Raw genomic sequence first — 27,000 nt, 5'->3', positions numbered from 1 at the left:
AGAACCGAGCTACTCAGCAGGCTGCCGCAATCCCAAAGACCGCTATCTCTGCCATCCTCCTCCGGTCAATTTCTTTCTTCAACATCAGCAAACAAGTTGCCACCACCAGTGCTTCGTCGACCTCTACCCCTATCGCACGATCATCCAGGAGCAACTCCCCTCCATTGCCAGCCGCAGATTTTGAAGCACCCTGTGGTCTGGTATGCTCATTCCTCACCAATTGGGCAACACGTCGGCCAATCCTGTCGGGACTATTATTCTCCAGACTCTCCAGGACAAGGAGCTTCTTGCAATTCCAGTGAGGATCGTCACATTGGATGTACCGCCATTGGAAAGAGTCGCCGTAGAACGTGGTGAAGTATTGCGTGCGAGAATTCCATTTTCCCACGACTTTGATTTCGGGAGTAGAGGCCTTGACGGCAGTGTCTGTGTTCGTATCTGTGTCAAGCGTGTTATCATTGGACGCGCTACGAATCACAGGGTCGCGATGAGGCCCGAAGAAGTAGCATGTTTTAAGTAGGTCTCCGAACTGAGGGGAGGAGAGCGTTGCATCTCCTGAAGACCGGTTTTCGCGTCAGGAGACATATGCTACTGAGCCATCTGGGTTGAGGATATTAACCTCTAGCTCGTAGGAGGCGACAGGGAGGCGGATGAGACGGACTCCCTGGGAGTTTATGAATAGAGATCTGCTCGGATTGAACGTAGATGGTGCCTGCGTATTGGAAGTCTCCGCGCTGCTGATGGACGATGTGATACTTGGAGAGCGTCTCGGTGCCTTGGCTCTTTCTTTTTCATTAATTGAAATGCCGATTGTGGTTTTATTGTCCATTATGAAGAAGAATTAATACTCAGAGAAACTATAAAATGTACTGGGACGGACCCTTTTCACTGGATATCTGGAAAGCGATTTCCACCTCTGTTACCGGTGACCTTTGGCCCTTTTTATTCTTCTTCATAGCCAGTGTACCATCATTGCTATCCCCGCACATTATGGCGATCCATCGTATTTCCAATGGCCGTAACTTGACCGTTACCAGTGCACCGTTAATTATTCGTCGGGATAGCAAGGCTCAACGTGGCTGTAACCTGATGTCGTGCACGAAGTGTGTTGACAACTTGGAAAATTAGGTAATACAAGGACTGAACGAGGCAGATTCCGGCTCCTCAGCCGCGTTGCATACGGAATACAAGTCCTCTTGTGAGAAGAGCGTAGTTGTTAGCTTCGTGGGTTTTATCTAGGTTGTGGAATGCAATGCTGTTAAAAAAAAAAAAAAAAAAAAAAAAAAAAAAAAAAAAAGAGGAAGAGAAACGCGTCGTCAAGCCTGGCGGAAACGGAAACATCAGTATGTTCATCTCCCTATTGACACTTTTGGCGTTTTAAGAGGTTGACATTTTGCTAGTTATATATAGAGTGCTCTGATTCACACACACCAAAGCCTAAGATGTTGGCATGGATATATAAGAGCAGGTGTAATTTCTTCTCTTCCCTCCCGGGCTCGGTTGCCTCTCGTTTCCCCCATATAGATCTCAGTAGCCCAGCCAGTTATTCCTAAACTGGCCATCCGTCCTGATCCTTCAATTGTCACGCATCAATCCACGATGGTGGTCCAAAAGTCCTGCTCTAGGAGCGTATAGACAATCAGCCCATTCCCCAAGGCTGCAAGACCTTTTCCTATATATAAAGATCAGCCACTATATGCAGTCGTTAAAAAAAAGGATAATACGATAAAAGCAGTCGTGAGTTGCATTTATGCATGCCAATCTAGAGTAATAATTTCTATCATGGGCTTAAGCCCTGACTCGGCACCGTTTTAATTTGACACTGCCCTGCTTGTCTGCGAGGCCCAAAAATCCTAACAAAAAATTGAAAACAAAGAGACTGAAAGATATAGAAGCCCGAAATTAGGTGGTTAGAAATCTGAAATTCCTCTTCAATTGCCAAGGGTTTCGGTATTTCGTTGATCCCATGGCGGAATAATTGCAAGAATAGCTGCGCTTGAGTACTCCGTTTGCGTGGAGGCCTCATTTCCATAGACCATATGGCTTAAAGCTTGTTTTCTACTCCCTGGCTTATTTATCCAGTTAATATCGGAAACGCATATGCTCGGCCAGAACGAGCCGAGAACCTTGCTAGAATTAGCTCTTGGAAAACGAAAGGAACACCTGCAGAATAACTGGAGAAAACATACTTCTGGAAATGGCGTATCATAATCCCATTCACTCGTGGCCATGGGATGCAATGCAGTCCCCACTATATTAACCCGCAAGCCGGCACCATGAGGAATTCTTGTCTTGTACAGAAATTGCCACCTCTTGTGTACATCTTGGACGTAATCATCACTGTGAAATAGATGGAAATACTTCAATTTCAAGGGTCTTGGTGTCGTTTCTTTCCGTGTACTGTTAACGTAGCCTTGTTTGCGATATTCGCGAAGCTCACAAGATGACGAATAGTCCCTCTCATAGATATTGGCCTTGTTATCGGTTGTTAGTTCCATGTGCCCTCCGGAGGAAAATATACCTCAGACGAGCAGATTTTATCGTAACTCACATGGAGGATGGGCATAATCCGAACCCAGAGTCCGAGGGATTTCAAAGTCGCGTAAAGCGCCATATCCGCACCCTTGAGCTTTCGAGGCAGTAAGAGGTTGGCTTCTTTGCTGGTGTGAGCATAAGAATGGGAGCAGAAAATGCCGAGAATACCGCCTAATCCGAAGTCAGCAAGAAGTTCACTCGTTTTTACCTACAGACCGCTAACCTTCATCCATAAAATCGGCCTGGGCAAGCAAACCCTTCATTCGGGCGTACAGAGGTAGAGTACGAGGGTCAACTAATGGGTTAGGCAATAAGCTTGCACCAAGCGGTTCGGTGATGAACAAGTTATATGTCAAAGTTACCCGATGTCCTTCAGTAACACGTTCTATCTCATGTTCGCAATCGCTGTAAAATGCCGCCCACTGGATATTTGAAAGGCTTCCATCATCCCAAGGAAACTCCACGGAGGCACCCTGATGGCGGACTACAAGTTTTCCACCTTGGTGAGGTGATGGAAGACAGACCACTAAGGATCCAAACTGGTTTGGAGAGCGTGGGGTATCAACGTGTGCGCGAAATAATCCTGAAGGGCCAGAGTAAACCTGCTATTTTTAGCCACAGTTTGGATCTTTTCGGATACGGGGACAAACATTCAACTTGTAGAGCTCAGCTCTCACCCGACGAAACTCCAGAGCATTCTCTAGCGAAGAGCTTATGTTCGGTAGCAATGTTTGCTCAACAGAATCCAGGATACCGAAGTCGGCTGGGTGGAACGTGGTGCCGAAACGGCCAGTGTCCAGTTTTCCAGCGTGGCGGTAAGAAGGATCCAGCACGTCTCGATGACCGAGCCCAAATGTAGCTGGGGTACAGTCTTCGACTAACGTCTGGAATGAACCAGTATTGGAATCTGCATTTGATCCAGGTAGAATGGTTTTGCAAATGGTTCCATCCTTGGAAGACCAATACAGAGTGACCGGGGAGGATTGCCGCAACACATCGCATCTATCCTGCGAGTGGGTGATGGCAATTGAGCCACCGCAAGTGAACAATGCTGCGGATTGATCGTCTTTGACCACGGATTTTAGCTCGTCGAGTTGTAATTGACCTACCCCTGGAGATGTAATCCTGGAATCGTCCTTGTCCTGTTTGACGGATACACCCTGTACATTAAGATCCCGTGTACCTCTGACCTCCAATAGCTTTTTGTGCAGCTCTTTGTCACCTGTGCCAGTTAGATCTCTGCATATGACACATCCAAAAAGGTCTCACCGCTTGGTGCCGTCTTCTCCCACAGTAACCATTCCTTCCATCGCTTTCTCAACCTCGCTTCAAGTATGTCCAGTTTATGGTCACGTGTGGCGGAGTCTGGAAACTCCTCTTCGCAAAATTCCGGGATGAAAGAGTCTAATTCAGCCAACAGGTCATCTTCAATTTGGTCCAGCAAAGACCCGTCAACTGGCTTCTCGCCTTCTTTGAGATTTTCAACGGGGATCCACGGAAAACCTTTTTTCTTTCCTGGGAGTTGATAGGTCCGAAATATAAATTTATCAAGGCAGGCATCAATTTTGCAATCCTGGCCACGTTTGTTAGTTAATTACCCAATCGGGGTGCCACTAAATGTCTACCTTGACCATAAGTTCCCGAACAGCTTTCGCAAATTCCTGCAAAGACATGGGAAATTTTCCGAGCTGCTCCGGGTTGCCTTCGTGCTGGTCTGACATCGTGGATGATGCCCGTGCAAGGCTTTGGAGAAATGTCACCTTGTGTCACGTTCAAAAGGGATCAGGAAGGAAGTGGATTGAAATAGTAGAATGTTGAAAGTGCATTCAATCAGTCTTTTCTGAATTGATATTTGGAAAAGCCAAAGGATCAAGAGGCGAAGCCTCAGTATTTATGTCCCGGGAACATTTTCCCGATTTTCCTATTCAAAGCCCAGTGGCAGCTATCTGCTTCCTGTTCCATCTGTTTTGCTTAGGATTTAGGCAGCTACCTGCCTTAGGTCCATTTGCCGCAACAAGGTGTAACATGGCCGGCTCTTTCAACTTCGATAGACAACAAATCAATGGTGAAGAGGTTCAAGGACTGGATGATCGTAATCAAAACACTGCATGCAGGATCAATTGATGCCTATGCCACTGTGGTTGTCCTGGGAATAAATTCAGGCAGCATTCCTATGGGTGTGGTCTTTCGGTATCACGGTTGAACCAGCCACCTATTGAATCTCATTTTCAGCCTGCGAGATACACGTTGCTCGGGACATTTTCTTGGTTCGCAACGCCTGATTGGCTACATAAATGCGCCAGACACCTGGATACCTTTGAGGAGCATGATCATTCAGTGATGAAGATCAATGCACCTCACAATGTCTGTCCCAGACCCCAAGGCGGGGTTTGCGCTCAACTCGGATCAAAATATCTCCGTTCTGTTCAAGTTCACACGCACCAAACCTTGCTGGTTGCTCTATCCAAAGCACAGCCAATTCTCCATCCCAGAGTAATAACCAACGCGTTCAAATGTTCTGTTGCGTCTTTGTCCATCTATCTCTTCCCACAAGCACTGTGCTCAGAACCATCGCGCTATTTACAAGCACTGGTGACACTTCAATCCATCCAACAATGGTGCCGGGAATGAGCAAATCACATCCATGGATAGTGAGATTGCGCACCAGTGTGGAATATGGATAACCGGCCTTGTGGGCTTGGCTCTGCGGGTTCGTTTTCGCGCTTCCGTTGGCGGTTGATCCGTTTGACCTTTTGCTTTTTGATTTCGAGGACTTGTTTGTCGGCTGTCGCGTGGGACCACGCGACTGACGCTCATTTGTTTCTAAGTACAGCTGGAAAAGTTGCCAGATATTTCCTATTATTGAGAACAGGAGGGCATAGAACCAGAATTTGTTGGCTTCGATAAGCGCCATTCTACTCCACTTTGTAGAGTGAAATCCCAATGAGTCGGGCTGCCAACGGTGTAATATATGTCAGCTGTCCATCACGTTTAAACACGTTGGGCTCTAACATGGCTTCACTACATGTGTAAACCCATCCGGAAAGGCTCCTTCAAAGCTGATAACACTCACGATAGTGAAAGCCTCCAACCAAAGGTAGCATCCGTAGGAGCTCAAGCTGCACACTTCAATGGCCACAGCTGTCCGCCCACGACGGTTGATAGTCTCATTTTGTCCAATCAACGTATCCCACGCATTTCTAAAATAAGTAATAAATTGAAAATAGCGAAAGTATCGACGTCCTAGGTGATGGGAATGTTTAATTAACATCGATGCAGAGTAGTTCCTTGCTAGTGAAAAGTACCAAGAGCAAATTGATTTCCCACGCCCTTCCATCTCCAAGCTTCTTTATTCCCTACAGGCTTCCATGCCACTACTAATTGGCAGACTGCCTGGAGTAGGCGGAGCGCATTTTCAATCCCGGGAGCCGTGTTCATATAATGGGCGAATTGCAGGGCGAAGGGACGCTTTGGTGTCGACATGGGTGATGTTTTGGGAGCAATGAGGCCGCGAAGGTAGCTAGGTGGTCCCAACAGTGAAAGGGAGGGAGATCAATTGGTCATGTTATCTTTGGTTGGATGCCAGAAGAGCGGGTTTTTATTTTAACACTGTTATCCCGAGGATATAAGTTAACCAATACGACAGTAGGATGTATTAACGGTTCGCCGGATTGTGGAGTCCGGCATGCACGCCAAGCCGAGTAAAATACGAAACGAGCCCCTTATTGAATTCAAACCGCCTTCGATGCATTAAAGAGGTCATGGTGTTACAAAATCTACAAACATACGAAGTACTTTGTACACAAGAACACAATTAAAGCATGAATGCGAAAAGCAACGCCGCTGGGTATCTTCAAATCATCAAGTCCAATACAGCGTCAAGAAAACCGATCCTTGTTCCAACCGTGTACTTTTTAATGAAAATCCGCAACAGAATCATCCACAAACGCCGTGTCCATGCAGCTTTTTTTTCTGACAAGCGAATAGTGAAAATGAGCCCACGACCACAGCTATAGCCTCTTCCCGCGAAATCTTCCACCCATAAACCGCCCGCCGCGACCTCGTTCTCTCCTCCATTCTCTTTCCCTCTCCTCCTCTTTCTCCTGTTCCTCTCTGATTCTAGCCTTCTCTCTCTCGATTTCCTCCGCAGTTTTTTCCACTTTCACCGTGGGTTTCGGCAAATTCTCCGGCCATCTTGGATGAGCACCCGTCGTGCAAGCTCTTCCCTCAGGACAAAATCCTGCCAAGTAGAAAGGACATATCTTCCTGCGAACATGCTTCTTTGCACATAAAGGCCCTAACGGACAGAATCCCTTATCGTAATGTTCACAAGGTGGTAATTTGGCTTCTTCGGAAACGTGCTGATATAGACAATCGTCGCCGTTGGCGCAATACCCGCTTCGCGCAAAAGACTGGCATTCCGGCATGCGGCGCAAATTATATTCATGTAGATATTCGCATTTTATTCCCTTCTTGCATAGCCCCTTCAAGTAATGCTTGCATACAAGGCTGCCGTGTGTAGACGATGGAGCAATCGCGGGCGAAGTAGCCGTAGAGATTCGGGAGGGGGTTGGATGGCGGTCTGGGCACATAGGCCCGAGTGGGCAGTGGCCTTCTCGATAAGCCTTGCAGACGGGAACATCCGAGGCGAGCCCAAAACCGAACGTCTTGCGAAGGAACGGGCTGAAGGCGAAGTTGGTGAAGTTTGGGTCGCGAGGACTGTCGGCGGATACGATCCGGTCTGCAACACGATGAACCTCTGCCATCGTATAAGCACTTGACGGTGAAAGCAGCTTCTCGAAGCAGAGCAGGTGATAGACAGGCGAGAGTTCCAACCTAGGTCACTGTTTGTAATCGACATGAGAAGCCAGGAGGAAGTGGATGAACAAAGCCGCAGAGCTTGCTTCAGCCATTTGGTAAAATTACATAAGCAAGCGCTTAAATGGATGGAGTGTCGGCGTTTTTAACAATCATCACGCGCCGATGGGTCGAGACTCGAATGCTGTGGCACGCATCTGCTCTTACACAGAGTGAAAGTCTTGGATTGATATGCAGGACTCATGGACACGGCATTTGGACCAATTCGCAGGCTGGCTGAGACCTGCAGTCTTACTGCAACTAGCGATACGGCTTAATTGTGAACGGGGATGCGTTTTTGCCGCCTTCGATGCTCGCAACACCAGTTTTTGGAAAAGGCTCCCGTTACCGGTTCCTCTGTTTATTCGACTATATGAGTCAGATAATCTCTGCATACCAAGCTATGCAGGGTTCATGCTGGCTAAAGGTATCACCAACGACGCGTGTGATGCTACGAGGAGAGGGTAAACAGCGGAAGAAAGACTCTGGGGCCCAGACCGATTCTGGGCCTTCCTGTCACTATTCCCCATTGTTTTAGGTCTTCACAGTGCCTATCTCAATACAATACGTCGCGGTGACACTGGCCAGATGGTGATGATCGTCTCCCTTTTTAACACTATAGGGAAGTCATATCCGGGCCGTCCCAATGTGTCAATAATGAGCAGCCGATTGCTGTGATGATATCTAATCTTACTATGCATGTGGGTTAAGCCTGCTTGGACACATGGTTAGGTTACATATCCATCGGCGGCAGAGGACTTGTAACTCTCCACGGTAAGGAGCAGGCTCAGCGGAATGCGTCCTCTATGGGAAATTGAACTCACTTCCATTAAATATTTCATGAAGCTATGAATTATCGTAGGATCAACCTTTATAGCTGATATAGTTTTCTATTCTATATTTGGCAGCGGCGGAGGGGGGTTCAGTCACCATAGAAGGCAACCAGCTCGATCATGTACTCTGTTATCGAAGATCTCGTGGAGCCATATTGATACTCAAGCCAAGGTTGCTAATCCCGGTCAATCCAGGGGTCAGATGTATGCTAAAATCCTCGGCCTTCATTCCAGCGAAGCAACGGTGAAATTTCGACTCCAGGGCTCCCTCTCACAAGCAGTAATAACGTTAAGAACAATCATTGTTTGTCGGCGCAGGAGGCTTGTGCAAGTGGACTGTCAGGAATCATCCCTTGATGTAAGGCAAAATGGGCTTGGAACAGCTGTATCTAGCACCAAGACTATTGCTTAAGGGATGAGTTGCTTTGTTTCCCAGGAAAGCTGACTGTTGTCTTAATAATACCAGGTGGTTGTCGCGAACAGCCTTTACATCCAAAAAGGCCCAATGCAGAGTATAATACACTAAAAGACCATGATTTTCATCAGTAGACTGAGCAACACTGGGTGTTACTCTGTACATGTAGTAGTTACATACTACAGACAGGACATTGGGGCGAACAGGAGGTCGAGACGGTGCCTTGTCGTACAACATGGGAGTTAGTGAACTACAGGCCTGTCAAAGAAGTTAGAACTACTCCGTAGTGAAGTAACTAACTAGTTAGTTAACTAATAAGTTACTCCGTACAGAGTCCTCCGTACTTCAGACTTAAATAACTAGTTAAGTTAACGCGCAGGTAAGTTGCATAGCTAGTGATTCAATCAAGCCAGCGAAGCAAGCAGCGATCTGCTTCACGAGAAATAGCTGGTGAATTTCCTCCAATTCATGTCTTCCGAGCAGTCAAATATATGGAGTAGTCAAAATAAAATCCCGGACTTGTGTGTAAATCACTGGGTCTTCACCTGCACAGAGTAAATCCTTTGATTGCATGCATTGTCACGCTCGAAAAGTGGAGCTGCTGATGATCTCCAGTAACTTTTGAACTTTCTGGTTCAACCCAGTGTGGACTTTGATTCCTCATTTCCCCAGCTGCTCGGGGATGAATCCTTAAGGTTGAGATTTGTTTCCTTCGTCTCCCCTCTAAGCCAGGTATTCCCACGACGTATTCCATAGGCATTGCGTGCAGGGAACCTGCGTGTCAGTAGGATCATCGGCGGCTGACCAAGATCGTCGTCTTGCCGGGGACGAAGGGGCTGAAAGGAAAGGACTTTCAACCAAGTTCGCGACTTTCTAAGTCTTAGCTCGATGTACTGACATGTAGCATCCAGTGTACCTTCGAAGAGTACACGCAACTCTGCTATGCTCTCTTACCCATTCCAAATCAAGTTCTCCATCTTTCGCCTTTCTAACTATCTCCTTTTGAAGTCTCCCGGTCTTTCTTTCTGCCCATTCAAAGCGACTTTGCATTTCGCTTTATCTTCCTTTTCAACCGGTGCCCTGGCAAGGCCAGCTTCGATGCATGATGTTCAAATACACCGGACCTACCTATGGCCCCTGGCCCCTAGGAATCAACGGGGCCACTGGCCAGTCTGACAATATTTTGGGCCCAAGTGACATCTCTATTTATTTCAATGCCGTCTACTACCCCAGCTGGAGGATCTATAAAAAGCAGCCTCCGTCGTCGCTGAGGTTGGGATGCGTGAGCCATGTGTTTTACGCTTTTGCATGGTATGAACCAGCCGAGATGTGTTTTTGAGTCTGGGATGGTTTTGGGCGTCTCAAAACAGGTAATGGGTATGATATGCTAACTGTTGTTGCTTTCAGGGTGAACCCGGACGGCACCGTCAGAGTGAGCATTCTCCATTCCTATATACCCACGCAACTCGAATGGTGAATTGATATGTACCTTGCAGCTCAGCGATGAATGGGCGGATGACCAAATGCCTGTGGATGGCACACAAGGATGTATCAGAGCATTTACTCAACTCAAAGAACAATACACAGGGATGAAGGTGATCCTTTCGATCGGCGGCGGAGGAACCGGCAGTCAACATTTCGCCACCGTCGCCAAAGACCCGATCGCGCTCCAGAACTTTATACAGAGTGCAAAGAATATGGTGGATCGGTTTGGCCTTGACGGGCTTGATAGTACGTTCGTCCCTCAGTCAACAGCCACGGAGCAGCATGCTGAGGCTAACATGGATCCGGGCAGTTGACTGGGAACACCCTTCTGACTCGCAGCAAGGAGAAGACTACGTCAATCTCCTACGCTTACTACGAGAGGGCCTTCCGTGGCCGCAGTATACGCTAACCACTGCCCTACCGGCAGGAGAGTGGGCCTTGAGGCACATCAACCTCATCCACGCCCAATGCTACGTCGATCTAATCAATCTCATGACCTATGATTTTTCAGGTCCCTGGACACCTCATAGTGGTCATCAATCCCAGCTATTTTCCCCTCATACCCCGCATAGCGAGGCGGCAGGAATCAGTTGTCACTCTGGCATATCATACGTGCTCGCGCAGGGTGTTCCGTCGAGTAAAATTCTCCTCGGCATATCCGTATACGGTCGAGCGTTCCCGGGAACGACGGGGGTCGGACAGACACACTGCATTAGCAATGAGACGCCCGAAGACAAAATTGTGTTCGATTATTGTGACTTACCACTGCCAGGTAGCGTAGAGCAGCACGATGACCGTTTGTGTGCAGCATTCTGCGTGGATCGTAACATGGGGTTTGTTTCATACGATTCGACAAGGACAGTGGTGCAGAAAGCAAAGTTTGTGAGGGAGATGGCACTAGGAGGTTTGTTTTATTGGCATGTTGCGGCGGATGCAGTTGGGAAAAGGAGTCTGGTCGCGGCGGGGTACAGTGCACTACATGATTTGTAGTTTCAGAAAAAAAAAATATTAAAAAAATAATAAAGTGTGCAGTACTATCGTTTTAAGTCATTTCGCGTGTACAGCTGCTGCCATTATTCATTATTACGCACTATATACAACTCTCATGTAAGCATAGAGTGCTCTCAACAGGCATATGCAAGCCTAGTAGGGTATCCAAACATTTATCGCATACAGTACCACGGACACCCACGGACAGCATGTCAGATGCCTGTGGGGCGGGGGGAGCATTTGGCAGATATTTCCAATGTAAAATCTGGTTCCAACTCCCCAAAAGAAAAGCAACATCATCGTGGTTTATGAACCATGAATAAGGTAGGTAGGCACATGTGTGGATATGTGACCTTTTCCCGGTATGTTATGTATGTATACAGATAGCCAGCCTCCGAATAAACCGACCAAGATATATGCATTATTCTGGCCCCGAAAGATTATACAGCATTCCGGCTTGGGATGCTTTGATATGGACGAAGTGAAAAATAATAACAATAAGAACACCAATTATGGGATATATAAAAGTATAAAAATGGGCAAAATGGGCGGAGTGAACAAGAGGGGAGGGGTGTTTACTCGAACAACACCGCTCCGACATTCAAGTCCACATGGAGTCGGTTGGAGGCTAAGGCCTTAGTATAGTAAGGGAGATCCTCGCCGTTGTACCTGGCCGACTCTCCGACGATCTCGATAGGGAGGATGCCGTCTCGGTATGGGGCGTTTCTGCCAGCAATGAGGCCGAGGACCTTGGCTTGGTTGACTTTGGACGTCATTTCGACGTTGTTGTCACCGGGGCGGATGACGACATTGTTCATGAAGGATTGGCCAATGGGTTCACCGTCCACGGAGAGGTTGAGTGTGAGGTTGCCCTGTTTCATTGAGAGTGTTCAGAATGGAACGTTTTAGAGGAGACCGGCCCCCGGGGGGGGGGGGGGGGGGATCTGCTTACCATGGTGAGAGTCATGACGCTAGGGTTAGGGATGAACACGTTTCCTCTCATGTTGGTTCCGTCATCCAGGGCAGGAGTGATGAGGTCAAAATCGGTCACGTTGAAGCCCTTGAGACCGTTGAGGCCCTTCAATGTGACGGTCTTGTCGTAGTTTACGGTGGTCTTGGGCAGGGATCCTTCTCGCAGGCCAGTCCGGCCGTGGATGATCATGGAAACGTCTTCTTGCTTCATGACAGCGAGGGAGAAAGCCGCAAAAGCGTCGGCATTGGGCAGGGATACGTCCTGGTCGATTTTAGCAACGGCTCCATCGACGGCCTTGACAGATGGCACGTCGAGCTTGAGGAATGGCTGCTCGCTGTCGGGGAGGGAAACGTCGGCGTTGAAAGCGTCGAGTATTGGGTGATATTTGCTCTTGGAGCCGATGACCTGCGTCAATCTGATATGGAAGGATTCCGGAGCTGGGTCGGTGATTTCCATCTCCGTGATCTCGAGGGTCGATCGGTTGACATCACGCTGGGCAATGTTCGGGTATCCAACATAGATGCTGTTGGGCGCATCAGCATGTGGTTCAATGCGTTGTTTGAATATCACGACTTACACAGGCAGGACGACAACAAGGACGACAACGATGAAGCCAATGATATAGGCCCACCAAAAGCGCTTGCAATGCGCAGCACAGCCGCGCTTGCGCGGTTCTGGCACGGCGGCTTCGACCGTCCCCTGGTTATTCTTCTCCGAATTGTCCGACATCTTTGATGAACGTTCTTCTTCTTCTTCCCTTTCTTCTTTTTTGCCGTCCCTTTGTTCGTTCCTCCTTTCCTACAGGGGAATGCTCCTTTGAGCCACAGAAGCAGGGCTTGTCAAAGAGGGAGACGACTCCTATAAGGTTACACAAGAATCAAGAATCAGTCACACAAAATTCAAGTCAAAGCCAAAGAAGAATACGGAGTAGTTAGTTTAGTGACGACAGCCCGTGGCGGGAAGCACAGGTGAAGTCGCCAACTTGATCGCGATAGTGTGCACATAATCAATGTCCCTAGAAACATGTTTCATGACGATTTCGAGATTCAGGAGACACAGAATGGCGAGGGTGCCTAGCCCCAACAAAGGGACCCGAAACATCCCTGGGGAAAATAATATATCATGACAATTCTATGGACAGGCCATACCTTGTGATCAAGCTCAACGAGCTCACGTCTGTGCAGACCAAACGAGCAGAAAGGAGAGGAAAAGGGATACGAGTCGCAAAAGCACTCACACAAGCAGAGGTAAGGACGGGCGACTCGGACGAGGAGGCGAAAAAAGACGGGAAGAGGGAGAGAAGAGGGAGAGGGAGGAAGGGATAATTTATGGATTATTATTTTCCCTAGGGAGTTTCTCTCTCTTCCGCAGCTTTTATTTTTTTGAAAGCGATAGTCGAGGTCTCCATCACTGTATTTAATTTATCCCCGCTTATAGCACCGTCCCGATATCCATAACCTTTTGGCACGGAGTAAGCTCTCGTCTTCCATGGATCCCCCTTGTCTTGCGCTTCGTCCTGCCCACCCCCCACTAATTCAAACCCCTCGAACGCAGCCGCAAACCGGACTAGCGGCCATTCCTCGACGGGCATTGGCGCTGTGTGGTCTCTAGATCTACAGTCCGGGGTTTAGTCCGCTGCTAGCAATGTGGGAAGCAATGTTGGTAGCCTTCACATGTCGCCCGCCAGGACCAAATTACCCGCGGCCCAAGACCTGATGGCTGAGATCGTTAACTGGTTAGTTATCGTTAGCCAAATGGCCGGCGTCTTGGACGGCCAGGATTCATAGTCTGTATATTTCTGAAGCGCTTGTTCGCTTGGTGGGAATACAGCTGTGGGGAAGAAAGTCTAAAGAGAAATTTTTGCATGTCATTCTGGAGCAGAGTGTGGAGACGGGACCTGGCTTCGTTGCTGTGTGCTTTTCTGTCACTGACGCCCAGTCGTGGTCTTCCTGAGTCTGTTCTTTGCCACAGAGATCGGCCAGGCCGGCTGAGAAGGGCCTGTTTGTGTGGCCACTTCCAAACAGCCAGCCAGACAAGTGCCACGCACGGCCAGGCTTTTTCCTGCGAGTCAAAGGCAAGAAGCACATGCCATCTGAATGGTCAGCGCAGCCAGTCAAGATCAACAGCCTGTCTCTCAAAAAGACACTAGGGGCCAATCGGCGAACTGCAGACCAACCCCAAGAAAAGAGAAGCAAAACTGCCAGGGTAGAATCGCAAGGGGATTCCTCTGGGCGCAATATTAATTGACTTTGGCGCGCCCTGAACATTCCATGGTTGAGCCCGAACACTTGAACCAGACCCGTCGACCGTTGTAATTCTTTTCTGTAGCATTGCCACTCTTTTCGCAATCAAAACCATCATTTATCCGGACAAATTTTAGTCTAGTCCGTAAATGCCCACATGATGCTGCGTTGGAGCTCTTTAGCGTCCTTCGCAACCGGATTGTCATTAGAAGAATCAAAGCTAGCTTCGACGAACGGCTCTTTAGACTCTTCGACTTTCAAAAATAGATCAGAACCGTTTATGATTCTCGAAAATCACAAGTTTTTCTGTAACAAAACCACATTTTCGTCCTGGAGCATTGCTTTCTCACCTTGTGAAAATTGGGAGTTCGGGAGAACGCCGGGTTGGTTCGTGGCCGCAGGCTGATCTCTCTCCACTCTGTCCCACGATTAACCTGGTGCGACGCGACACAACAATAATCGACGAGTTGGAATTGAAGTCCTTGTCAGAGATGTGCATTTAGCTACAGTACACATGCTTTGCTCTGCTGGACAGAGGGTTGATTTGAGTCGACTCTCGGAGCAGATAATTTCACATGCAGCGATTCTGAAATCCTCTGTCTGTCTGGAAAGCCATAACGACAGCTGAGATCAACGGGTCGACAGGGCATCTTGCAACTCATTTCAACCAGACGGATTCGATAATGGTAAAGGTAATAACTCAACCGGCTAGCTATATCCCCCTGAATGCTATCAGCAAGAATTATTTACTACAACCGTTTCTCACCAAAAGCAAACATATAATGTTCAAAGCCACCCTCCGCATCCTTCCCCGCGCGTTTCGACCCCGGACGCAAAGACACGTATATAAAGTTTTGATTTGCGTGGAGTAATTCTCCTCAAGATACGGAGCACAAACGACAACTATGGAAAAGAGGAGCAGACAAACCTTGGGAAAGAAAAAAGAAAACCCTACTCCATATGGAGTTACCCCGTGCGTTGGTCTGTCCTGACAAATCTCGGGGAGTCGTGGATTATCACATGTGTTTTGCGAGAGCAGCCCGATAATGCCGAAAGAAGGAAAAAAAGCGGAAGTGGCTTTGCAACCCCGCCAACCTTTTTCTTTCGAGTCATCGCGTTGTTTCTCTCTCTCTTTGTCTGTCTCTGACGAGCTTCTGACGCCCTGCAGCATGCGTGCGTTGCTCTTCGTATTGTTAGATGTTTGCTGTTGCTGTCAAGAGTCTAGGCTATGCAGGATCCGATGTGTGAGACTCCTACGCATGCCTAAACAGACCTACGCCCCTACTTGAATCTTGATGATACAGGAACGAACCGCGAAATATACGCCAAAGTTGCTGCAATTCCAAAGGGCGGAACAAATTGGTCTCAAATACTTATTCTTACACAAAAGCCCTCGAACGGCACCACATCCACCCACAAAAAAAAAGAAAAGAAAAGAAAAGAAAGGAGATATTAACAAGCATACTAATGATAATAAGCTAGCCAGGTCCGAATTGAAGGTGGTAAAAAAAATAAAATTAGCCCCTGGCTTGTCAAGAATTGAAATGCTGGAAAGAGGACAAAGGAGAAAAAAAGAGGATATCGGATCAGTATATGAAGACGGAAGAAGAAAAAGGAAAATCCGGTGGGACTGCCCCGACCTATGTAGGTATGTGTAGGTATGATTCCCGCTCATAAAATGTGTAAGAACTAAACCCTCCACGCCGTGGGGCCATATAGAAACATGAACGAGTATGAAGCGAACAGGATTCAACAAACTGAAAAGAGTTCAGATAAAACGACAGATCAAATGCCCGGGGTGCCAGATGTAGAAAATCAATTCCGGGAATCAACCGCAGAAAGTAAATGCAAAAGTTAAAGGAAGACTAAACAGTCACACCGAGGGACGAGCGCCTGATATTAATCAACAATCATGAGCATTAGACTTCTTTCGACCAAATATCGATCTTGTTCGAGATTTGTTCCGTGAAGGCTGCTTCTCTGAGCTACTAATCGACTTCACGTTCGCATCAGGCAAAGTTGGCTCATCATCGCCCATGTATTTATCTTTGTATATCCTTTTTTTTTGGCACAATGTCAGCACGATTGATATCCAAAACAATGAAATAGGTGAATAAAGGAGAACATACCAACTATTCCCCACCATACTCATGCCTTTCGCCTCCGCCATTCGATAATACTTCGCCGCCTTCTTCAGATCCTTCTTACATCCAACACCCTCAGCATAGCAGTATCCAGCTTCTGCCAAGGCATCGACATCACCCCACTGTCCTGCGATTTCAAAACACCTTCGAGCCAAGGTCTTGTCCTGATCGACTCCCCATCCATTGAGGTGGCTCACACCCAGCTCATAGATACTGAGTGCGAACTGGGCCTGACGAGCTTTTTGTTCCTGGAGAGCTTTACCCCTGGGCTGTAAATCTGCCGTATTCACCTCTTGTGTGATATCCGCAACTGAATTAACTGCCTTGCGCAGCCACTCAACGCCTTCCTGCGGGTTCGGGCGCATTCCCCATCCGTGTCGGCAAGCTAATGCATACATTAGCATGCCGGTAGGATGGTTCTGCATTGCCGCCAATCGTAGATAATAAGTCGATTCTTTGAGCGATCCATTTTCGTGGCAAGCGATACCTTTAGCGACATAATCCTCTGCAGAGGGCTGGTCGGGATTATCACCATTATCGCCGGGTTTGCTTTCCTTGTGGCTGGTATGTGGACGTATGGTGCTCCCGCTATTTGCGGAGGTGGATTTAGCATCGTCTTGGTCGCTTGATTTTGGTTTCACTTTGGTGCTGGAGCTTGGTGTTCTCAAAGTCAGCACCTCACGGCTATCGTTTTCAAAGGAATGGCGGGATGGGGCTGCTGGCGATCGGTTAATTTGCTTAATACTTCTTGCCGGTGAAGTCTTTGCTGGGGACGCCCTCTGTGTGGTTGGGGGAGAAGTAGGCTGCTGTTGTATTTTCGCAGGTGATGGGGACGGGGTCCGAGCAAACTTCTCTCTGACGGCACTTGGTGGAGGGGATTCAAAGAGAGGTTCTTTCCACTCAAAATGTGGAGCTTGCAAGCCGGAGAAAACGATTGAGTCCCTCACAACCTCTCTTCCACGGGGCAGATTATACTTTGCATATGTGTATGTCGCCGAAGGTGGAGGCTCCTCCGCGTCCTGTGTAGATAGAGGAGAGCGTTCCGAGGTATTAATAGGAGCTGGGCGATTGTCTCGAGTCATCATGCGGGGTTGCAGCTCGTTGGGAGTTGGGTCCGGAGTCAATGGAGATGGGAGGGAGATGCTGGTGCTCGACCTACTCAGGGGCCGGGAGAAATTGAATGAGGGTCGCTGGAGCACATGGGGCGTACCAGACCTTTCTGATGCTGGTGACAAGGAACGTGGATTTGGGCGGGTGAAATTTGACATTGGTGAATGAGGCATGGACATGCCGCTGCTCGATGACAGTTTCCTAGGCTTTGAAAATGTAGAACCCGCATTGGAACTGGTATAATAGTCGTCATCTGAACTTTCTGTATGCGACAGACCCGGGCTGCTAGATGACCGGGGTAAGGGGATCGGAGGAACAAGTGTGTCGGACCTGGATCTCGACATAGGGTCGTTATGCGATTCCTTCTTTGAGGTCGTTACGCCTACTCCCACCAACGGTCGACCCGCTGGCCCTGCAGCATCACGCACGCCCAAGCCTAGTCCAACCTCCTCGTTTGGTGACCCTGCGATATTGTCTTTCGAAGCAGAGCGGCTCACGCCTTCCCTTCCCCAGGGTCGCGGGTCGCCTCCATCCTGATCAGCAGGTAAGCCACTCAATCGGGGATGCTGAGATATCGGCCTAAACTTAGGTTCCTCCACCGCTAGATGATTGTGCTCTCGAAACGCAGGACTAAGTGGTGGCTTGGAGCCCTCGCGAGTCCCCTCACTTGAGGCCGATCGAAAATAACCGGGTCGCGGACGGGAAAGGGACCGAGCAACGCTGGCCGGTGGAATGCGACTCAGGCGTCGGCCATCTTTCCTCGATTGGTCGAATTGTTTCGCGAGAAGTCGACCTTGGGCGGCGAAGGCATCCAAGGGTGACAGTGCTGGGGGGATCTCGCCGTCATAATGGGCAATGCGCGGAGAGGAGGTTAAGCGCTCCCCAGGCAATACTTTGCCTGGGCTGGCTTGCAACCTCGAAGGATCATCAGTCGCCATAAAAGTATAACGTAAAAAGGAGTGACACGGTGATTCGCCCGGTGTAATTGCTCCGAGTCGATTAGATTTCGTGGGGCAGACTCGTTGACTCGGATTCGCAGCTGGAGGCCGAAATTGCGAGCATTTGAGATGTCAAGAAAGGATGCTGTGGGAGACAATTGGCCTGCAATGTGAGATTATATTTTACCTCCTTGGTTGGTGGAAAGGTGACGTCTTTTGGAAAACGAGAGAGCCGGGGGGGGAGAACAGCGAAGCCAAAATGAGAATCAGGGTGACCGATCAAGAGGCCGTCGGCGATGGGAAAGGCAAACGATTCAGACTGCCGTCGCTTGGAGAGCCTGCAAACGAATGGACCATAATAAAGGACAGATCAGACCGGAGGTCTCCAAGAAAGAGAGGGTGAATTCTCACAACACGCCAGGAGGTGAAGAAGTTTGACAGTTGCATGCAACAACAGCGATGGATGTTTGACGTTCTCTCCCTCCCACCTTTGTCTCCACAGTGGCATCCTCAGGGGCCGGGCTAACTAATTAACTCAGAGTTGGTTAGTGAGAGAGCACTAAGAGATTGACTGTGTAGCTAATTTCATTCTGCGCCAATGAATGGCTGCAGCTTTGCAAAAAAAGAACAGGGCCAATCCAGGCTGGATCGATCCTTTGTCGTCTTCCCATCCAGAGACAAAGATCTCAGGGCGGCCTCCAGTCCCGGCTGTTCTCCTTGGAAGCAACTGGCCTCGACACGGGGCAGAGAAGAGAATAAGAAACACGGCCAAGAACATCAGACACAAGCCCAGCAGCTCGTTTCCGTATTCGTCTCACCATTTTTTGAATCAAGAAGACACAACACACTTCATGAATCAGACGGGCTGAACACCAAAACACCATCACTATGGACACAAGATGGCGGGAAAAAAATTACCACACAACAGTCTCTCCATTTAGGCGGCTGGGTTGCGGTTATTGTTATGTATCTACCGGTCACCAAGCTAGTTTGTCTTCAGCGAAACCCACGGTCGTTTGGGAGTCACACAATTGTATTTGATCCATCATCATCATCATCGAAGCCGGCTCTTCCCTTCCCACTGGACCTTTCCCGGTCCCATGTTTCATCCAACTACGCCGCTGCCTTGACCCGGCCGCCAGCTCTGGCGAGGAGGCACATCTCCCCGAGTCAATCCTCAAAGTCATGAAGAATTGATAGTTGCCCGTGTTAGTTTTATTTTTGATTCCTGCCCCTGAGGACGCTAGGATTCCCCTGTTTGGGTGCTGTTATTAGAGCAACAAATCCTACTAACTTACAAGGATTAGTCAACTTGTGATGTCTCCTGCAGAGGGGGAAAAAAGGGTACCACGCGGATCATACTGCACTAGATTTTGAATGTTACATCTGTCAATAGCTCTAAGAGATTTGACTGGGAGGAGACAAGCTCAGCTTTTGGAAGTCATACAAGCTGGGGAGCTCTGGGAGTCCTGTGAGTGCACAGCTCTTTTATTCCTTGTGATGCATCATAGCACATCCCATTGCCAGTAAACGCCCCCGGGAAAATGGGATCCGTCACCCTTACAGAGTACTTCCACTGGTCTCTTATTTGTTAGGGAACTTTTTCTAAAATGCGACACTGACCTCTTTTTGCCAGATATTTACTACAGCTTCTAAGTTTCACCCCTTGGATGACCTGTTTTTGGATTTCACTCTTTCTCAACAAGCAGTCACACAGCATTTATATCAGCGATACTCCCGAAAATGGTTGATAACCCGTGGGATCTTGTCATCAGAAATAAGGGCGTCGTCATTAACAAGGGGATCACTATATTGTAGGCAGTCTAGTCCAAGCCATGTAGGAGACATCTGCACCTGCGGAATGAGAGTAAGGTCTTGCTCCCTAGTCTCCTGTTCGGAACTTTGTAGTTATAGTTACACTGCTGCAGCCTCCGCGCACATCCTAATCTTTGTTTGCGGGGACCTCGTGATGTTTCTTTTAAAATATGCTCAGTGTGAGATGGCGGTTATCGACCGGCTGGAGCTGAATTGCATTCCACTTTGACCAATGCATGTCACTCTGGTGGCAGGGCTTATGGCGCCTTAATCATCGTCATTTTCTTTCCCATTTTCAATAACTTCGCACAAAGGACATTGTGCAGGAGAACAAAAAAAATTCTTCAGAGTATAATAATGGCTAGAAATTGGGTTGTTTGGCAACAAATATGTAGAAACAGTTGCTCTATATGAGAGAGAACAGGCTGGAGTCCGCATGATAAGGCATCCAAGTTATCATACCCCCAGAGATCCTCTACCCACCGGATGTGCTTAGGGAAGAGTATGGCACTAGAGGCGGCCGAAGGGAGTCAGCCACTCCGGTAGGTTGTGCTCCGGCCCAAGCACAAGGTACTGCTTACCACACCCGCCTGTCTAAGAGACGCTGAGAAATTCTAGTAATCGGTTCCGCCTTATCATATGACAGCAACATGGAGCCAACATACACCATCGAGTATATAAATGGTCGTAGGTTAAAATATCACTGTACATATCAAGATTCTGCACGAAGAGTTGCCGAAACAGGTTAATTTTTGCGAGTTGAGGTTTTTAGCATCGTCCTCCTGCAGCTGGGGATAGAAGGACACCATCGCCATGAACTAAAGCCCCGCACACCCGTCAAAAACGTCGTCGATTTGTAAAATTTTTTCATCTGGGAAAACGGAACCTTTCCCAGGGGCGAAGGTAACCCGTCGCACAAACATTTCGATTCGGTGCTTCAATATATGTATGAACAAGCGTTATGGGACCGAGGGAGAATGAAGTTTATTGAGTTTCACGCCATCTGGAACAACCCGTGAGTCTGAGAGCATCCCGTGCGCATCCAAGGTAAAGGAACGCAGAAACAATGGCATTGCACCCGCCTTGATGTACGTCCACGGTGCTGGACATCCCGCGGGCTCAGTTGACGCCTTCAAAACAGCGGCCGTATAGGGAGTAAACTCGCTGCAAAATCCAGTATCTAGGTGTAAACCAACAAAGAGAAAAGCTGGCCGGAGAATAGGCCTGTCCAACCCAGTTGAGGGGGGTTATGCGGGTATCTTCAAGTCGTTATTTAATCAAAACAAAACACTCCGGGCTCCGTAACCTGTAGTTGTCAGGCTTTGGCTACGGTAAGATCGCAGCGGCGTTTCATTGAATACCCCATAAAGTTACCATTCTCTATGTGCCTGATCGTGGGCTATGAGACAGGATGTCCCTCACTCTGATGTTGTGGGGGAGGTCGGTTTAAGCTTTCATCTTTTCCTGACTGCTCGAGATTGCCTCTCTGTGCGGATGTTGAACTCGCGACCGATTGGAGCCCAAGCAGAAGTTATCTAACTTTAAAACGAAGCCATGACATCATGATCATTATCTTCCATGCTCCCGTCACCATTGATGGATGTGTGGTACAGGGCCAGTGAGCCGTTGTGTGCAACTTGCGGAGACCACAAGGTGTTGGTGATGGCAGACATCCTGAGGCCGGGTCGAGGAGAGACTGCCCAGCGACCAGTGAACAGCACCAGTTTTAACTAATTCGCTTGGCACATCGAACCGCCACGAGGCAGTCTCTCTCCCAAGTCCATCAAGGGGAGTCTACAATCAGGCTTCCTGCCAGCTGGAAGCTTTAGGCACTCACACTCAATCTCACGTTCGTCCCAAGGGACGGCCAAAGCCACCGCGCCGAAACCTGCCGTAACTATAAGTCGATGACCCCGCGGATGTCATGATGTTTGCTGAGACATGAACTGATTCTTTGGTATCAAGCCAAAACTATCCTGGCCTCTCTGCCCGTACTTAAACTGACCATCTCTTCGAGTCAGAACATGTACCCTTTATGTTATCTCTACCCCCTCTCTTGGATATACACGTTCCTCCTTCCGGCATCTTTTGCATTTACATGCACACAGAACCACCCGCCCCGCGGCGATTAGTATATAAATCAACCACCTACAATAGAGCACCAAGGCGGAAATGGCCTTTTCACTCAAAAGCCTCTTCCGCACGAACGGCTGGGACGACCGTCCCTTCGTCTTCGAAACTTCTTGGTTCTTCCCACCTTTGGTATTTGGCATCGTGCGCATTGTTATTTCGGTCTACTCTTTGGTGACCATCTTGGTCATCTATGGCTGGTCAGCTACGCATGGCCAAACCGCCAACATTGCTCGGTGGTTTAGCTACTTCACAAACCTGTCATTCGTGGGAGTAGCTGCATATTTCTTTGTCGCAGGAATACATAGCTTCTGCTACGCTGCGAGAGGACGGTCGGTGTTGTTCGAGAAATGGCCGAGATTTCTCCGCTCGCTGCACAGCCTACTGTATACAACAGTTACGGTTTTTCCCCTTTTGGTGCTGATCGTGTACTGGGCGATCCTGTACCGGGGAACTTGGTTTCCTGTGGTCTTTGACGCCTGGACAAATGTCAGCATTTCATATTTTCCACTCTCCCTTCCTAATCTCGCTAATCAAAACTAACAAAAATTCCCCAGGTCTCCCAACACATCTTGCCAGCCTTCTTCGCGCTCTTCGAGATTATCTTTGCCAACGCCTTGCTCAGGCCTCTTATCCATCTCCTCTACATAATCCTCATCCTCGTGCTCTATATAGCACTCGCCTACATTACACACGCGGACCAGGGCTTCTACACATACTCCTTCCTTGACCCGGGTCGGAACGGCAGGCAAACTCGGCGCGTGGCGGCTTATATATTCGCCATCGCCGGTGCGACTATTGCGTTATACGGTGTCGTCAATCTGATGATATGGATCCGCCTAAAGTATACTCGCGAAAGAACGAAATTGTCGCGGGTCGCGTCACAGCCGGAGGGGGAGTTAAATCATGCGGAAATGGGCATGGTTGAGCGAACGAAGTAGTAACCCCCAAGGAGGAAGAGAAACGGGAAGTTGGGAAATTGTTAAGTGATATATTCTCAATTTACATTGGGTAATATGTATTGGCGTGCGATTTTTGTGGTTTTGAAATATACCCCCCCCCAAATGATGTTAATTTTAATATCCATATAACTCTGTCTGATGTTCTACATGGTAGACTTAATATGATCACCTCTGACATTGCTTCCGGATTAATAATAGCAGCGTATGAGTCCTATCAATACCAGCGCTGAACAGTTCTCCTCGCCCCTGAGACCCACATCTTTAATCCATCATTGTTTTCTGTCCAGATGTATTAAATCTCAACGCATGACGAGAGATACATACATTTGCACGTCAAAAAATGCACCATGTACGGTGTCTAAGTAGAAATATCCCTTGAAACAGGCGGGCAAGGATGATTCCCCATGCAGTACTCCGTACATCCAACCGACAAAGAAAGCGGATATTTCCCCACATAACTCTACGCAAGGGATATCAGATTTGTTAGACCATCTCTCTGGTCAGTCGATCGAACGCTAATACGACGCCAATATTGGGGCTACGACTTAGCGGTTCATGTCCGTACCAAATTCCTAAAACGTGCACTGGTCTTTGATCATTCTCCTCTGCGCCTGACGAGGGATTGGGCTCCTGTTCCCCGTTGGGATCGAACTGTTTTAACGTCAACAGAGCAACAGGCACATTTAAACATTGTCCTGACTTACTTGAATGAATGCGGACTGGCGGTAGCGGTCCGGTGCCTGAATCTTACACATGTTAAGGGTCAATCGGCGTGGTGTGAGAGAAACTTCGACAAGATAATCCCCTGCTCCATCTGCCTTCGGATGGTTATCACATATTTTGTGGATCCCCGTAGAAGAGGCATAATAAATTGCAATGCTATCAAGGCCATCAATGGGTATAAATGTCGCTTTTGTGAAATAGGAAGCAGGGACCCTAGCTGGTCTCGGCATCGTTAAAGATCCGCGGCTAACACAACAATTGTAAAGCGGTTTTCGATTTCCAAAAAAGTATGGCTCGCTCGACGACCTATATGTCGAGCTAATCGCACGGCATTTCATTATGGATGGTTAGTCGAGGTGATACGATGGAGTCAGAAGGATAGCCTACATCCCGCATAATCCTCAGGCTCTGGAGACCTGCAGAAACAAGGACGCTTATTTCGGGTGTAAAAGGCCAGGCAACGTGATGGAATATCCAGCTCGGTCCTCCGTCATGTTGTTGAAACGCAATATCGATGACGCCAAACCCATCGCTCTTCACCGGCAGATGTCGGGATCCATGAAAAGTATGGTCAATACGATGTGAGAAGCAAGGCCTTGGAGTAGGGCTAAGTTGGAGATGTTTTGAGTGAAGATGCAGCCGCTTGGCTCCTATGGGCTATATAAAATAGCCATTACATTTCAAGAGGGACATGAAAGGGTGAAGTGTAGGCAGAGAAGGGAGCAAATAAACGAAACATGTCAAATTCATGAGTTGTGTATGGACTGACACAGCTAGAAGGTATATGGTAATAAGTTCCTACATGATTTGTTTGTCGGTGAATAACCTCATAATTCCCACTTCCACTCCATGCAGATATTATATACTGATTAGAAAACCTAGATCCATTCCCCAGGATTCTGTAACCTCGCCAGGAAGACGCCAAAACCCAGTGCCTTCGTTAACAAAAAGAGACGGCACCACCAAGTTAAAATACACAGTTTGAAAAGGAGCGGAGAATAATTAACACAATAAGACTGTGAGAAGGGTCATCATCTGTTTTGGAACTAAGAAATCTTTTCCCATGTCCCTTCGCTCCCGTAGCCATTGCCGTCCTCAGACCCAGAATCAGAGAAGAATGCCGGATATCCAGTCCGTAAACCAAGCATCCAGCCAATCAACATGCTGGGAATAACGTTCCCAACGATTGCGTAGGTTCTGGAGCCCCGACCGACATAAACGACTTGTTGCTTGCGTTTTCGTCCAAAAATAGTCTTTTGACGAGGTGCAAGAGCATCAAAAACGGCAAAATGTAGCTCCTTTGCCGGCGTTCCATGCAGGCTACCAGCTCCGCTTGATCTCCCTACGCGATGGCCAATACTTGACAGGTAGGATGGGCCATAAAGAGCACGCTGCTGTGGCTGCCAGGTGAGAACTTCCGTGCCCTTGTTTTGTCCGTTTGTATTTCGAAACTGTCGTCCCAGATCAAGGTTACCAAGTTTGAGTTCAACAATATCAACAGAACCGTGTCCACTCTCCAAGAGTTGTAACTCTTGTCGCAAACTCGTTGCGAAGCCGGCGAGTGCTCTCGTTACAGCAACTTCAGGGCTTGCGAATGGAGAGGAAAGCGAGGATTGGATGGAAGGAGTTATCAAAACTATAGAACTGCTGTTACTTTTTAAGGTAAGAAGTGGTAGAAATAGTTGCGCTGTAAGTATGGGGTACAGTAGGCGAGTGTTGATGGCGTCTGCCCAGTTCGAGGCCGGTATAGTGGCGACGGGACCGACAGGATATGTTAGCGAGGGCACTAGAATGAGCCCGGTCAGCTGGCAAGTGTGTGGTGGCACTCCTGGCATAGGAGCTTGAGGGTTCGTGATAAGAGACTGGATAACGTAGAGCGAAGGATGCATTTCAGACGGTTCCGATGGTGTCTGCGCCTAAGTTAGGTGTCGGTTTGCTAGAAGAAAAGGGAAGGGACATACATTGGCTAGGTCCAGCCAGAGTGAGCGAATGTCCTCTCGTGCTTCATTCTCAACCACATGCTCCTCCTCGGCCGACGTGACTGTAATGAAGACTATGAACCCTCTTCGCTCAAGGTCGCAAGCTATAGATCTCGTAATTGGCTCATGCGCAGAGCCCGCAATAACTATCTAAATGTCAACATGCCAAATCAAAGGTCGTTGCGCACATTTGAGGTGGATTTGACAGTCCCATACCAACTATTTCTTTCCGGGCCCCATTGCCCGCCCTCCTTGCTTTCCGCTTTTTCACGCCTAATTTTCTATTCCCATATATCAATAGCCCTCCAGTTCCAATGAAGGCTAATACGGCGGCAGTCAATGCACGGTGTTCCACTACCCAGTCATGTACCCTGTCCACCATCGACTTTGGAGGCAATGTGCGCGGAAGCGGTTGGCCATGTCGTGGGGGAGGCTTGAGATACGTAGGAAGCCAAGATTGGCGTGATAGTGCATCTCGAACGTTCGAAGCTGCTCGATCTATATGACGATCGATGGAATTTGCGACCTGCGTGGAGTACCGTTTTACATCGTTTGGGACCCAGGATAGCTTCTGAAGCTGTGAGCTTTTTGTCCGAAGTTTCAGCGGCAGCGAGGTTTGTCTTTTGTTAAGCTTACATAGTCAAAGAAGAATTCATCGTCGCTTGTCATTCTGGATAGGTTACCTCTTAATAGAAGCACTCAATCCTCTTTGCCGGTTGGATATATAAATAATGATTCCGCATCGAGTGCGGTTCGCGGGGGGGAGAATCTTCGAAAAAGAAACTCGATGATGTTATTTGCCACTGTAAGTACACCGTCTCTGGCCTGGGGGTGGTGACGTTTGTCAGCAGCCTTGAGCTGTAAACGC

General features: G+C 48.4%; 14 protein-coding genes across 14 annotated transcripts; 4 read left to right on the top strand and 10 right to left on the bottom strand.

Annotated features, from left to right (window-relative positions):
• Positions 1-13: 13 nt before the first annotated feature.
• CIMG_04754 (uncharacterized protein) lies at positions 14-829 on the bottom strand (the record flags this gene model as incomplete). The annotated part of the gene is made up of 2 exons (XM_001245312.2): positions 14-529; positions 593-829. The coding sequence occupies 2 exons, from the start codon at positions 827-829 to the stop codon at positions 14-16; spliced, it is 753 nt and encodes a 250-aa protein (XP_001245313.2).
• A 1,102-nt stretch (positions 830-1,931) lies between these two features.
• On the bottom strand, positions 1,932-4,424 carry CIMG_04753 (uncharacterized protein; the record flags this gene model as incomplete). Its single annotated transcript, XM_001245311.2, has 7 exons — positions 4,161-4,424; positions 3,805-4,108; positions 3,186-3,757; positions 2,759-3,137; positions 2,552-2,706; positions 2,190-2,474; positions 1,932-2,126 (listed from the first exon to the last, which is right to left on the bottom strand). The coding sequence occupies exons 1-7, from the start codon at positions 4,254-4,256 to the stop codon at positions 1,932-1,934; spliced, it is 1,986 nt and encodes a 661-aa protein (XP_001245312.2). The 5' UTR covers positions 4,257-4,424.
• A 207-nt stretch (positions 4,425-4,631) lies between these two features.
• On the bottom strand, positions 4,632-6,099 carry CIMG_04752 (uncharacterized protein). The gene is made up of 3 exons (XM_001245310.2): positions 5,841-6,099; positions 5,609-5,778; positions 4,632-5,488 (listed from the first exon to the last, which is right to left on the bottom strand). The coding sequence occupies exons 1-3, from the start codon at positions 6,016-6,018 to the stop codon at positions 5,045-5,047; spliced, it is 792 nt and encodes a 263-aa protein (XP_001245311.2). The 5' UTR covers positions 6,019-6,099; the 3' UTR covers positions 4,632-5,044.
• Positions 6,100-6,285: 186 nt separating this feature from the next.
• CIMG_04751 (mRNA 3'-end-processing protein yth1) lies at positions 6,286-7,372 on the bottom strand. Its single transcript, XM_001245309.2, has one exon. It carries the CDS (start codon positions 7,299-7,301, stop codon positions 6,546-6,548), a length of 756 nt encoding a protein of 251 aa, XP_001245310.1. The 5' UTR covers positions 7,302-7,372; the 3' UTR covers positions 6,286-6,545.
• A 1,078-nt stretch (positions 7,373-8,450) lies between these two features.
• Positions 8,451-9,304, bottom strand: CIMG_11389 (uncharacterized protein; the record flags this gene model as incomplete). Its single annotated transcript, XM_012358441.1, has 4 exons — positions 8,451-8,561; positions 8,689-8,890; positions 8,964-8,999; positions 9,186-9,304. The coding sequence occupies 4 exons, from the start codon at positions 9,302-9,304 to the stop codon at positions 8,451-8,453; spliced, it is 468 nt and encodes a 155-aa protein (XP_012213864.1).
• Positions 9,305-9,319: 15 nt separating this feature from the next.
• Positions 9,320-11,977, top strand: CIMG_04750 (class V chitinase). Its single transcript, XM_001245308.2, has 4 exons — positions 9,320-9,951; positions 10,048-10,072; positions 10,137-10,371; positions 10,436-11,977. Exons 1-4 carry the CDS (start codon positions 9,743-9,745, stop codon positions 11,113-11,115), a joined length of 1,149 nt encoding a protein of 382 aa, XP_001245309.1. The 5' UTR covers positions 9,320-9,742; the 3' UTR covers positions 11,116-11,977.
• CIMG_04749 (uncharacterized protein) lies at positions 11,691-12,817 on the bottom strand (the record flags this gene model as incomplete). Its single annotated transcript, XM_001245307.1, has 3 exons — positions 11,691-11,987; positions 12,068-12,611; positions 12,666-12,817. The coding sequence occupies 3 exons, from the start codon at positions 12,815-12,817 to the stop codon at positions 11,691-11,693; spliced, it is 993 nt and encodes a 330-aa protein (XP_001245308.1).
• Positions 12,818-13,433: 616 nt separating this feature from the next.
• CIMG_13382 (uncharacterized protein) lies at positions 13,434-14,175 on the bottom strand (the record flags this gene model as incomplete). Its single annotated transcript, XM_001245306.2, has 3 exons — positions 13,434-13,701; positions 13,787-13,807; positions 14,021-14,175. The coding sequence occupies 3 exons, from the start codon at positions 14,173-14,175 to the stop codon at positions 13,434-13,436; spliced, it is 444 nt and encodes a 147-aa protein (XP_001245307.2).
• A 1,475-nt stretch (positions 14,176-15,650) lies between these two features.
• On the bottom strand, positions 15,651-18,523 carry CIMG_04747 (cell cycle inhibitor Nif1; the record flags this gene model as incomplete). The annotated part of the gene is made up of 2 exons (XM_001245305.2): positions 15,651-16,388; positions 16,461-18,523. 2 exons carry the CDS (start codon positions 18,521-18,523, stop codon positions 16,235-16,237), a joined length of 2,217 nt encoding a protein of 738 aa, XP_001245306.1. The 3' UTR covers positions 15,651-16,234.
• A 259-nt stretch (positions 18,524-18,782) lies between these two features.
• On the top strand, positions 18,783-19,712 carry CIMG_11388 (uncharacterized protein; the record flags this gene model as incomplete). The annotated part of the gene is made up of 2 exons (XM_012358440.1): positions 18,783-18,922; positions 19,136-19,712. The coding sequence occupies 2 exons, from the start codon at positions 18,783-18,785 to the stop codon at positions 19,710-19,712; spliced, it is 717 nt and encodes a 238-aa protein (XP_012213863.1).
• Positions 19,713-20,842: 1,130 nt separating this feature from the next.
• CIMG_11387 (uncharacterized protein) lies at positions 20,843-21,643 on the top strand (the record flags this gene model as incomplete). The annotated part of the gene is made up of 5 exons (XM_012358439.1): positions 20,843-20,880; positions 21,111-21,194; positions 21,234-21,353; positions 21,400-21,426; positions 21,523-21,643. The coding sequence occupies 5 exons, from the start codon at positions 20,843-20,845 to the stop codon at positions 21,641-21,643; spliced, it is 390 nt and encodes a 129-aa protein (XP_012213862.1).
• Positions 21,644-22,187: 544 nt separating this feature from the next.
• CIMG_04746 (uncharacterized protein) lies at positions 22,188-24,327 on the top strand. Its single transcript, XM_001245304.2, has 4 exons — positions 22,188-22,295; positions 22,360-22,957; positions 23,026-23,479; positions 23,585-24,327. Exons 2-3 carry the CDS (start codon positions 22,511-22,513, stop codon positions 23,407-23,409), a joined length of 831 nt encoding a protein of 276 aa, XP_001245305.1. The 5' UTR covers positions 22,188-22,295; positions 22,360-22,510; the 3' UTR covers positions 23,410-23,479; positions 23,585-24,327.
• CIMG_04745 (uncharacterized protein) lies at positions 23,914-24,383 on the bottom strand (the record flags this gene model as incomplete). Its single annotated transcript, XM_001245303.1, has 2 exons — positions 23,914-24,081; positions 24,135-24,383. The coding sequence occupies 2 exons, from the start codon at positions 24,381-24,383 to the stop codon at positions 23,914-23,916; spliced, it is 417 nt and encodes a 138-aa protein (XP_001245304.1).
• Positions 24,384-24,926: 543 nt separating this feature from the next.
• CIMG_04744 (uncharacterized protein) lies at positions 24,927-26,894 on the bottom strand. The gene is made up of 4 exons (XM_001245302.2): positions 26,769-26,894; positions 26,349-26,703; positions 26,115-26,278; positions 24,927-26,063 (listed from the first exon to the last, which is right to left on the bottom strand). Exons 1-4 carry the CDS (start codon positions 26,799-26,801, stop codon positions 25,200-25,202), a joined length of 1,416 nt encoding a protein of 471 aa, XP_001245303.2. The 5' UTR covers positions 26,802-26,894; the 3' UTR covers positions 24,927-25,199.
• Positions 26,895-27,000: the final 106 nt, after the last annotated feature.

This window comes from Coccidioides immitis, assembly GCF_000149335.2.
Source record: "Coccidioides immitis RS genomic scaffold supercont3.4, whole genome shotgun sequence".
Classification (NCBI taxonomy): domain Eukaryota; kingdom Fungi; phylum Ascomycota; class Eurotiomycetes; order Onygenales; family Onygenaceae; genus Coccidioides; species Coccidioides immitis.
This window is presented reverse-complemented; position numbering and strand designations above follow the sequence as displayed.